The sequence below is a fragment of the Mustelus asterias genome, chromosome 2 (genome assembly GCF_964213995.1).
Source record: "Mustelus asterias chromosome 2, sMusAst1.hap1.1, whole genome shotgun sequence".
NCBI lineage: Eukaryota > Metazoa > Chordata > Chondrichthyes > Carcharhiniformes > Triakidae > Mustelus > Mustelus asterias.
Window position 1 is genome coordinate 86,034,489 of NC_135802.1, and position 12,002 is coordinate 86,046,490.

General features: G+C 43.8%; 1 protein-coding gene across 1 annotated transcript in view; it reads left to right on the forward strand.

Annotated features, from left to right (window-relative positions):
* Positions 1-219: 219 nt before the first annotated feature.
* Positions 220-12,002, forward strand: part of scin (scinderin) — a 148,852-nt gene continuing 137,069 nt past the window's right edge. Inside the window, exons 1-2 of the mRNA XM_078238349.1 lie at positions 220-506; positions 597-751. Coding sequence (XP_078094475.1) covers positions 314-506; positions 597-751 — 348 coding nt within the window. The 5' untranslated portion in view covers positions 220-313. The remainder of the gene's footprint in view (positions 507-596; positions 752-12,002) is intronic.

The following is a 12,002-nucleotide window of genomic DNA, read 5'->3' on the forward strand; positions in this document are numbered from 1 at the left end:
GGGAAAAGTTGTTCGAGAGGAAGTTTGTCAAAGTTGACTTCAGATTCTGGGCTCTTAACTCGCAGAGACTCATTGCGAACCAGCCAGGGGCCCCGAGGGCAATGCTTTCCCAATCGGAATCCAGTTCTCATTAACTCGTCCGCAGCTTTTTTTTTAAAGCACGTTGCTCAGTTCCGTAACTGGGAATCTGACGTCTGCTCGCACACGCCCCCCTTATTTCCTTTAAAGCTGTAAGTGTGCAGAGTTACTGAGCGCTGTAGCAAAGTTTGGAGGGAGAGTTCTGGGCTTAGTTCAGATCTGGGGACGGGGAAGGATGGTTCTGTACCACAAGGAGTTCGAAAACGCCGGCAAAAAGGAAGGTATCCAGGTCTGGAGAGTGGAGCATTTAGAACTGGTGCCGGTCCCGCAGAGTTTCCATGGCAGTTTCTATGTGGGAGACGCTTACCTGGTGATGCAAACCATAGTGAGGAGGAACAACTTCTCTTACAATCTGCATTTCTGGTTAGGTGAGGCCGAATTAAACTTGTCTGGGGCATTTTCTAGTTTTTTTTTGTAATAAGACGGTGATCATTTCAAACTGTTTCATTTCCCTCTAGGCAAAGAGTGCTCCCAGGATGAGAGTAGCGCCGCAGCGATTTTCACCGTGCAGATGGATGACTACCTGGGGGGCAAACCGGTCCAATATCGGGAGCTGCAGGATTACGAATCCAACACTTTCGTTGGCTATTTCAAAGGAGGACTGAAGTACAAGGTAGATAGATACCTCGGTGTTTCCAGATTCTATAACGGGCTGTTTCCTCCTCTTCCCATCATCAGTTCTTTCATTTGTTTTGTCTAGTTTGTTGTTGTTCTTCTCTGGTGCCAATACTCCATAGAGTGAGTTTAATTATTGAAAGCTATAAAATCACTTGTTCAAAACATACAAATGGACGGGAAATAAGGTAAGGGTCTACAGTGTTACATTAACACTCAATTATGTCACTTAAACCATAAAGTTGGCACAACTGTATCAAATGCTAATTTCCAATTCCCCCATTGCACTTTTTTTCTTTCCAATGTGTTACATAACATTTTCCATGTGTGAGTCAGGACAGTTAGTTGAAAATATATTTGTAGGGTCATCGAATGCAACCCAGTTCCTGTTGTCATCATACATGCACATCGACTATATGTGCGGTGGATTTTTATTTTAACTTTTCTCATGCTTTAAGGTAATGACCAGGAAGAACAACCAGGATGACAAACTTTCTCATCAATTGGTTTTATGAATAATAAAATGCAATAGGTTTTACAGACAGAGATTTATATAACCCTAATAGGAAGTAAACCTCAACTTGGCCAATTCTTCTAGTTTGGGAGACCGAGAAGGTGGAAACCCATTGACACCCTGGGTGGAAGTTTCCCATCCTGCCCACCATGGGAATCAGAGCGGGCAGGGGCAGACCATGCAAAGGTCCATTGACTGCGAGCGGGAAATTCTGGCCTTGTGTGGCGTTCACATAGACTGACACCAGTCAGTGTCCTGTTTAGGTTTGTGGACTGCAACTGGTCAGTCTCACGGACTGTCTTTGCTCAGTCTCCTTGGCAATCTCCAGTCACTGTACTGGACTGTCCCCAGTCGGTCTCGTGGACTGTCTCTGCTCGGAACACATAAACATACAAATTATGAGCAGGAACTGGCCATCTGGCCCTTCCTGCTCGCTCTACTATTTAATATGATCATGGCTATTCAGATTGTGGCCTTTACTTTTTTGTCTTATCTTCTATATCCTTTGACTGCCTTGTTAATTAAGAATCTATTTGACTTAATCTTAAAAATGTTAAATGACCCAGCCTCCCATGCTCTCTGGGAAAGAGAATTTCATAGACCCATGACCTTCTGAGAGAAAACATTTCTCTTCATCTCTATCTTAAATAAGAAACCACTTATTTTTAAACTGTGTCCCCTAGTTCTAGTCTCTTTCATAAGCGGAAATATCCTCTCAGCATCCACCCTGTCACACGTCCTCATGATCTTCTATGTTTCAATAAAGTCGGCTCTCATTCTTCTAGACTCTGATGGATGTTGGCCCAGTCTGTCCAACCTTTGTTTCTAACACATTCCTATCATTTCTTAAATAAGGAGAACAAAACTGTACAAGGCTGGGATCTCACCAATATCTTGTACAACAGTAGCAAAACATCCCCAAAGACTTTTTATATTTCATTTCCCTCACAATAAATGACAACAGTTAATTTGCTCTACGTGCATACTTTTTTTTTGCAATTCATGTACCAGGACATACAAATCCCTCTGTGTCACAGAATTTTGTAATCTTTCCCCATTTATGTGATTTACTGCTTTCCTATTCTTCCTGCCAAAGTGAACAAGTTCATATTTTCCCACATGACATTCCATCTGTCAAATTTTACCACTCAACCTATCTTTATCGCCTTGCAGACTTGTATCTTCCTCACAAATTATTTTCCCACTTATTTTTTATCATCAGCAAATTTAGCAATCATACATTTCATCCCTTCTTCTAAGACATTTGCATAGATTGTAAATAGTTGAGGCCCCAGCACTGATCCTTGTGACACTCGACTAGTTATAGATTAGTCACCCAAAAATAACCAATATATCCCTAGTCTTTGCTTCTTGTTAGCTAACCAATCCTTCAACCATGCTAATATGTAATTGCCCCATGAGCTCATATTGTGTAGTAACCTTTGATAGAACCATAGAATCCCTATAGTGCAGAAGGAGGCCATTTGGTCCATCAAGTTCTCACCGACTCTCTGACAGAACATCATATCACTCCCCCTGCACCCCCTGCATCCCACCCTGCCCTATCCCCATTACCCCACGCATTTACCATGGCTAATAAAGTTTATTTATTTATTAGTCACAAGTAGGCTTAAATTAACACTGCAATGAAGTTATTGGGAAAATCTGCTAGTTGCCACACTCCGACGCCTGTTCGGGTACACTGAGGGAGAATTTAGCATGGCCAATGCATATAACCAGCACGTCTTTTGGACTGTGGGAGGAAACCGGAGCACTCGGAGGAAACCCACGCAGATATGCAGAGAATGTGCAGACTCCACACAGACAATGGCCCAAGCCGGGAATCAAACCCAGGTCCCTGATGCTGTGAGGCAGCAGTGCTAACCACTGTGCCACTGTGCCGCCCCTAATCCACCTAACCTACACATCTTTGGACACTAAGGGGCAATTTAGCATGGCCAATCCACCTAACTTGCATATCTTTGGTCCGTGGGAGGAAATCAGAGCACATCGAGAATGTGCAAACTCCACCCACGGCCAGAATCGAACCTGGGTCCCTGGTGCTGTGAGGCAGCAGTGTTAACCATTGTGCAACCGAACCACTATGTTGCACCTTATCAAATAACTTTTGGAAATCCAAGTACACACATTGTTACTTCCTCAAATAACTCTAATAAGTTGGTCAAACATAATTTCCCTTTCACAAAACTGACACCTTGCAGGAAACTGACTCGACTCGAGACTAACCAGAGATGGTCCTGGACACTGTCTTGAGACTGTCCAGGGGACTGACCAGAGAAAACCCTTTTAGAGTCTTTTAAATTGTAAGCTTAACAGTTTATTTAACCAAACTCAGCTCCTTTAGATAATAATTCATCCAGGGTTCTAGTCAATCATTCAGTTTCCTTAAAGCTGGTATGGAAAAGTAGAAAATTCTTTCTGTACCTCCGAACAAGACTGGCTGGATAATGAATGATAAGAAGCTGGATGTCCACCTAATTATTTCCCCTCCCCATTCCAGGGACACCATGACCAAGTGTAGAGCTCCCACTGCGGTCCTGATTGTTGATGAAATAACTCAGCACAGGGCAGAGTATGAGACTGTCCTAATTATTCCTAATCATCCTTGTATAACAAATTAACATTTCTTTTAGTTTCTTTCCGATAAGTGAAACAGTTTATTATTAGGCGCACTGTCTACATTAAAAAGTATTTGGCAAACCTAACCCAAGGGTGAATAGAAGTTATGTTGAAATGTAATTGCATCAATGTCACTGCATTGTCAACATGGAATTGTGTCACGGAAATTTGCTGCTCTTCCTCCATTCATAACCATTGAGTCACAATGGTGTGTGTTATTACTTATGAAAACACTAAGCTACGCCTTGACATTTCTCAGAATGCTGTTTAACCCAATTTAACACTTGTGTTAAAATAGAGAACCAAATGTGTTTGTTATTAATTTGGTGCCAGCCTCTTGACTCATTTTTTAAGACAGTACTTTATTACCTTACACATCTGGCCGTGAAGTTCTTTGGGATTTGCTTTCAAAGAGACAGATGGAGGAGTTTGTGTTTCCTAAATGTTCAGCAGTGGGTAACTGCAGAATGTCTTTTAAACCTTTTTCTCCATGTTTCCTGCCCAGCAACCAGCCTGGCTACCAGCCAGGCAGAAAAGCCTACAGGAAAAGAAAAGGAGAGATTGCTGGCAGGGGTTCTAGTTGGGGTTAGAGGGGGAGAAATCGTGGAAGAATTGCTGATTGAGGGGAGAGAGGCTGCTACTGGGGAGAGTGAAGATGCTGGTGAGGAAGAGGGTGGGACAACTGTTGGGCTTGAAGATGGTTGGTGGGGAGGGGGTGAAGAGAGAGAGAGATCACCGAAGCTGGTGTTCTGATTACGAGGGAAACAGGAACCAGGCTGATCAGGTGGGTGGATAGAGGATTGGAGATCATGGACATGCGGAGTTGGACAATTATATGGGGCAGTTCCAAAGTAGCATCCCTTTCCTCTTAACCCACAAGCAATGCTGTATAAATGCAATGACATTATGCATCCGGCTGGTCTTGCCTTTTTACCTGGCAGTGTCATTATGACCTGGAAAATTGGGTCAAAGTAGGTGCAGGATAAAGAACTAGAAGTTTGTTAAAATGGAGGCATGCATCCTCCTTGGAGAGAACTGGTCACCCTGACTCACCTCAGTTACAACTGGGGCTGGGTGGGTTTATGGCAGTTTGGAATTATCAAAATTTTAACTTCTTACCTGCCCCAAACTCTCAAACCTTCCCATTTTTGGAGGTTAAACTATTCCCCCCCGCCAACCAAATTCCCCACACCATAAGGGTTTAAATAATTTAGATACATAATATTCAGTTGATATTAGATATTAATTCTTTCAGACTTTCTGACACCAAGTATAAAGCAGAATCATTGCCTTATAAGTTTTATTATTGTGTTATTTAACGGTACAACACAAGCAAAGATCTGACTTACAATGAGGAAACATGATTTGGCAACATTGAACTTGCAGGCTATCGTGTTAAAATTATTGGCAGAGCATAAGCTGCCCTTTATAGGTTTTTCTATCAGCCTGAGAGCAGACATTCATCCTATTGCCAATCTGAAATCTCACAGACCTGTAATGTTAGCTTTGGAAGATCAGATGTGAAAATGTACATAACACTCGTTACAAACAGGAGGGGGGTTAATTTAAACAGAACTAATTTTTCCTGTCACCACCCTGTCCATAAATAGAAAGGTGTTTCCCTCTTTAAGCGGTGGAATACTTATCAACCCCTTGGTTTTAGTGCAATCCAGTTTTTTATCAACAATTCCCCAGCAAACTGGAGATAGGATGATATTTGTAAGCACTCAAAATGCAAAAAAGGTCCACAACATCCTCCTCCAGTAATAAAAAGAGTTGAGAAAAACAAATTACAGTCAGAGATCACAGAGGAAAAAAAATTTGTTTCTTTCTAGAGATCCGAATCAAAATCCAAAGGCATATCCCTTCAGTTGGGTGCAAACCTGTGATGAATAATTCACTTTTTGGTGGTGTTGACTTCACACAATGAGATAGACACACAGAGATGGATCAGTCTTGTAGGCAAAGATACAGAATTTCTAGCAGAAGTCGTGTAGTCGAGGGCCAGGTGTCCTACCTGGGCAGTGCTCTTTGTCTGTGAGGCTGCTAGTTAGATGGTAAACAGCAAATTGGGTTGTGCTGGCAAGTCAATATTGCTTGTTTCACAAGCCAGAGATCCATGTTATATGACTCCCACCTCTCCGCCAGGTCTTTGACCGAGGATGTGTATCCACTGTCTGGATTATAAAGACTGTTAAGTGTGACAACCATTAGGATTGAAAGAATAATTGCAGGGTGCTTGGTTTAGCAGATGATTCATCTCCTGTTGACCAGCCTGGGTTATTAAATGCAGATGGCCTTTGTATAGCTCTTTGAATTTGGGCTGTACAGTACACAGGTAGTCATTAGTGGATCCTCTGAGATAACGAGGTGCGAGTTTTCTCGAAACTGCCAGGTAGCTTCTTCTCGGGGGTCACAGACAAACATAAATACAGCCTTTAAAAGATCTTTGTTCAATTTTAGAAATGACAATGAGCTTATGGATAGATATTTTATAAAATATAGTGTGAGACCTTCGTTTCTCATGTTTAATACCAGCGTGATAAGGTTATATAGAGGTTAAATAGGTGCTGCAGAAATGTTTTCACATTCAGCTGATGGGATCACCACTCAATGAGAAATGATGTATATCTACGCTGTGGTCAGGAGGGTAGTGCCATTTTAGTATATACTTTATAATGAGTGGTTCTGCTGAGCAAGTGATTTGTGAAGAGCTCCTGTAACAGGAGCTTCTGCTGTCTCCATGATGTGGGCATAGATCTTGGGAGGGAAGTAAGTGAGGGTTCTTTGGGGTCGAGGTGTATCTAATAACAACAACATATCGACAAGTTTAACATAACAAAACCTCCCAAGGCATTTAATAGGTACATTATAAGAAAGTACGACTTCTGCCACTGCTATTGCTAACTTCTAGAACCACCAGGAGATCCTGATAGTCCCTGGAAGCCTCTTTTGAAAGGCAAGGAATGAGTAATGAATACTGCTCCATCTCATTATACACCAAGGAGGTACCTTGTTAAAGTCTTGGCTCCATTCTTTCTCACATCTTCAGGGTGCATTTGTCCTATCAAATTCATTATGCCCCCTTCTGGTGCATTTTCTGTCCCTGAGAGCACTGAGGTCATTATTGTTGGTAGGAATAAACAATTCTGATCCAGGAACAGAGATTTGAGTCACTGTGTACCTGGATGACAGACAAAGGCTGGAATCTTGCCATCGTTCACGCCATGGAATTTTCCCATCCCGCTGCAGTGCACGGAGATTTGGCTGGGTGTCAAATTCTCCAAACTTGCTGCAGCAGGAGCGTGGCGTGTATGGGTGGTAAGATCACCCAAAGTCAATTCCCTGAAGCTTGGCTGGTGGACACATCCAGTGGAATGACCAGGCCCAGAAATCCTAAACATGACGGTGCTGGGTTTCTGTGTAAGTTGGAAACTCGGCCGACCAAACAAAAAGCTATCATAGTCTGTAACTTGTAGCAAGCTTCAATCATTTTGTAATGAATAGAAGGCATACCAACAATACTGCCATTATCAGCGATGATCTGTGATTCCTCCAAGAGGGATGGTTTTCCAAACTACAATGGTTGCACTGAAGTTATGAGCACTCCAAGGCACACTCTATCCAATGATAGAGATTGAAAAATAGGCCCCAGCAATGCATTAGTTAAATATTGCTCAGCTGTGCACATCAACATTTTTGATTCCAAGTTGCTTTGCACACAATTGAAGGCTACACAAAGGGCAAGACCTTCAAGAAGATGTTGCACAACCTGACTAATTGGTTGATTAATCATTGCCAACTCCTCCAGTGTGAACAACTTATGTGCCATCCCAATGCTGCCCTTCTCAGAATATTCATCACCAAACCATCAACAAGGTGGACGAGGACATGAGACAGGTCTGGAACAAAATGCAACACAACACAAAAAAGCACTTTAACAGCATTGGCCTGACTGCTGATGTGGCTCATGTCTGAGCACTCAACAGTAACCTTTGGAAGAGGCTGGTAGCAGCTTTGTCCTGTTATGGATAAGCCCCCGATCTTGATGAAAGGCATAATAATCGTGCAGTTTTGCACATGCTGATGTCATTGCCTTGTCAGTTTTACCTGAAGTCTAAATTTGTCATTTTAGTCAGAATGAAGGCCGAAACACACAAACCTCAATGTGGAGGTTTATGCTGAAGTTGAGACAGCGCCTTCCTAGAATGTGAATCGACTTTCATGACAAATGTACTAATGTGGTAACAGAGCATTCAAGTGAGCTTGTCTGTGTGGTCACAGGAAATTAGCCTATGAAATTCTTAACTGGATTAGTATGATAGCTTACAACTAACTTATTTGTAAAGTAATTGTGTGACCAGGGAATGTAAATCAATATGCAAAAGAATATAATCTGTTTTATTAAATTGGTGTGGAGATGCCGGCGTTGGACTGGGGTGAACACAGTAAGAAGTCTCACAACACCAGGTTAAAGTCCAACAGGTTTATTTGGTAGCAAATACCATAAGCTTTCGGAGCGCTGCTCCTTCGTCAGATGGAGTGGAAATGTGCTCTCAAACAGTGCACAGAGACACAACATCAAGTTGCAGAATACTGATTAGAATGCGAATCCCTAAAGCCAGCCAGGTCTTAAAGGTACAGACAATGTGGATGGAGGGAGCATTAAACACAGGTTAAAGAGATGTGTATTGTCTCCAGACAGGACAGCCTGCAAGTCCAGGAGGCAAGCTGTGGGGGTTACTGATAATGTGACATTAATCCAACATCTCGGTTTAGGCCGTCCTCATGTGTGCGGAACTTGGCTATCAGTTTCTGCTCAGCGACTCTGCGCTGTCGTGTGTCGTGAAGGCCGCCTTGGAGAACGCTTACCTGAAGATCCAAGGCTGAATGCCCGTGACTGCTGAAGTGCTCCCCCACAGGAAGAGAACAGTCTTGCCTGGTGATTGTCGAGCGGTGTTCATTCATCCGTTGTCGTAGCGTCTGCATGGTTTCCCCAATGTACCATGCCTCGGGACATCCTTTCCTGCAGCGTATCAGGTAGACAACGTTGGCTGAGTTGCAAGAGTAGGTACCATGTACCTGGTGGATGGTGTTCTCACGTGAGATGATGGCATCCGTGTCGATGATCCGGCACGTCTTGCAGAGGTTGCTGTGGCAGGGTTGTGTGGTGTCGTGGTCACTGTTCTCCTGAAGGCTGGGTAGTTTGCTGCGGACAGTGGTCTGTTTGAGGTTGCTTGAAGGCAAGAAGTGGGGGTGTGGGGATGGCCTTGGCGAGATGTTCGTCTTCATCAATGACATGTTGAAGGCTCCGGAGGAGATGCCGTAGCTTCTCCGCTCCGGGGAAGTACTGGACGACGAAGGGTACTCTGTCCACCATGTCCCGTGTTTGTCTTCTGAGGAGGTCGGTGCGGTTTTTCGCTGTGGCACGTCGGAACTGTTGATCGATGAGTCGAGCGCCATATCCTGTTCTTATGAGGGCATCTTTCAGTGTCTGGAGGTGTCTGTTGCGATCCTCCTCATCGGAGCAGATCCTGTGTATTCAGAGGGCTTGTCCATAGGGGATGGCTTCTTTAACGTGTTTAGGGTGGAAGCTGGAGAAGTGGAGCATCGTGGGGTGCTGAGGTGACCGTCCTTAATGGAGATGCGTGTGTCCAAGAATGCAACCGATTCTGGAGAGTAGTCCATGGTGAGTCTGATGGTGGGATGGAACTTGTTGATGTCATCATATAGTTGTTTCAGTGATTGCTCACCATGAGTCCAAAGGAAGAAAATATCATCGATGTATCTAGTGTATAGCATCGGTTGAAGGTCCTGTGCGGTGAAGAAGTCGTGTTCGAACCTGTGCATGAAGATGTTGGCATATTGAGGTGCGAATTTGGTCCCCATGGCTGTTCCGTGTGTCTGGATGAAGAACTGGTTGTTGAAGGTGAAGACATTGTGGTCCAGGATGAAGCGGATGAGTTGTAAAATTGCATCTGGAAACTGGCAGTTGACGGCATTGAGTACTGAGGCCGTTGCAGCAATGCCATCGTCGTGGGGGATGTTGGTGTAGAGTGCCGAGACATCCATTGTGACGAGGAGTGCTCCTGGTTCAACTGCTCCATGTGTGCTGAGTTTCTGTAGGAAGTCCGTAGTGTCGCGACAAAAGCTGGGGGTTCTTTGTACAATGGGTTTCAAGATGCCCTCGACATAGCCGGAGAGGTTCTCGCACAGGGTTCCATTGCCTGAAACGATGGGACGGCCGGGTGCGTTTGTCTTGTGTATCTTTGGGAGGCAGTAATATTAAATTGGACCATTGTTGCATGCTTATTTTACCATTAGTCAGCACTTAAAGAACATGTCCAATTATTTTTAAGTATGATGAGGGTTTCTACCTCTGCCCCCCCTTCCAGATAGTGAGTTCATGATCTCCACCACCCTCTGGATAAAAAGAACCGGTTGATGTGGTGTTTTTAGATTTCCAGAAGGTGTTCGATAAGGTGGCTCACAAAAGGTTGCTGCAGAAGACTAGGGTACACGGAGTTGGGGATAAAGTGTTAGCGTGGATTGAGGATTGGCTATCTAACAGGAAGCAGAGAGTTGGAATAAATGGGTGCTTTTCTGGTTGGCAGTTGGTAACTAGTGGCGTGCCGCAGGGATCGGTGCTGGGGCCTCAACTGTTTACCATATACATAGACGATCTGGAGGAGGGGACAGAGTGTAGGGTAACAAAGTTTGCGGATGATACAAAGATGAGTGGGAAAGCGAATTGCGTGGAGGATGCGGAAAGTCTGCAGAGAGATTTGGATAGACTAAGTGAGTGGGCGATGATCTGGCAGATGGCGTATAACGTTGACAAGTGTGAGGTTATCCACTTTGGAAGGAATAATAGCAAAATGGACTATTATTTAAACGGTGAAAAATTACAACATGCTATGTGCAGAGGGACCTGGAGGTCCTTGTGCATGAATCACAAAAACACAATTTGCAGGTGCGGCAGGTAATCAAGAAAGCAAATGGAATGTTGGCCTTTATCGCGAGAGGGATGGAGTATAAAAGCAGGGAGGTCATGCTGTAACTGTACAGAGTACTGGTGAGGTCACACCTAGAGTACTGTGTACAATTTTGGTCCCCTTATCTAAGAAAGGATATATTAGCTTTGGAGGGGGTACAGAGAAGGTTCACCAGGTTGATTCCGGAGATGTGGGGGTTAGCTTATGAGGAGAGATTGAGTAGACTGGGCCTGTATTCATTGGAGTTTAGAAGGTTGAGGGGAGATCTTATAGAGACATATAAGATAATGAAGGGGCTAGACAGGGTAGAAGCAGCGAGGTTATTTCCACTTACAATGGAAACAAGAACTAGGGGGCATAGCCTCAAAATATGGGGGAGTCAATTTAGAACAGAGTTGAGGAGGAACTTCTTCTCCCAGAGGGTAGTGAATCTTTGGAATTCTCTGCCCAATGAAGCAGAAGAGGCTACCTCGTTAAATGTGTTTAAGTCACAGATAGATAGATTTTTAACCATTAAGGGAATTAAGGGTTATGGGGAGCGGGCGGGTAAGTGGAACTGAACCCACTATCAGATCAGCCATGATCTTATTGAATGGCGGAGCAGGCTCGAGGGGGTAGATGGCCGACTCCTGCTCCTATTTCTTATGTTCTTATGAATGGCGCTGGGTGAATTGCTCATTCGGAGAACTGGTGCAGACATGATGGGCCTAATGGCTTCCTGCTACACTGTAACAGGTCTATGAATCTGTGCAATTCCTATCAAGCTACTCAGACATAAACTTCCCGTACAAATCCATGCTGACTGTCCTTGATTGATCTATGCCTTAATAAATGATGATTCAGAATTTATCTTAATAGTTTGCCTCTATAATTGAGGTTAGGCAGACCAGCCTATAATTACTTAATCTTGCCCTTTCTCCCTTTTTAAATAACAATATCTCAGCAGTATTCCAATATCATGCTTGTAGTTGGAGAGGATTGGAAAATAATAGTCAGACCCTCTTGCTTTTGCTCCCTTGCTTTCACTTCACACACTGGAGTTCATTTCACCCAGGCTTGGTGATTTATCTACTTTCAACAATGCTAAACCCATAATATTT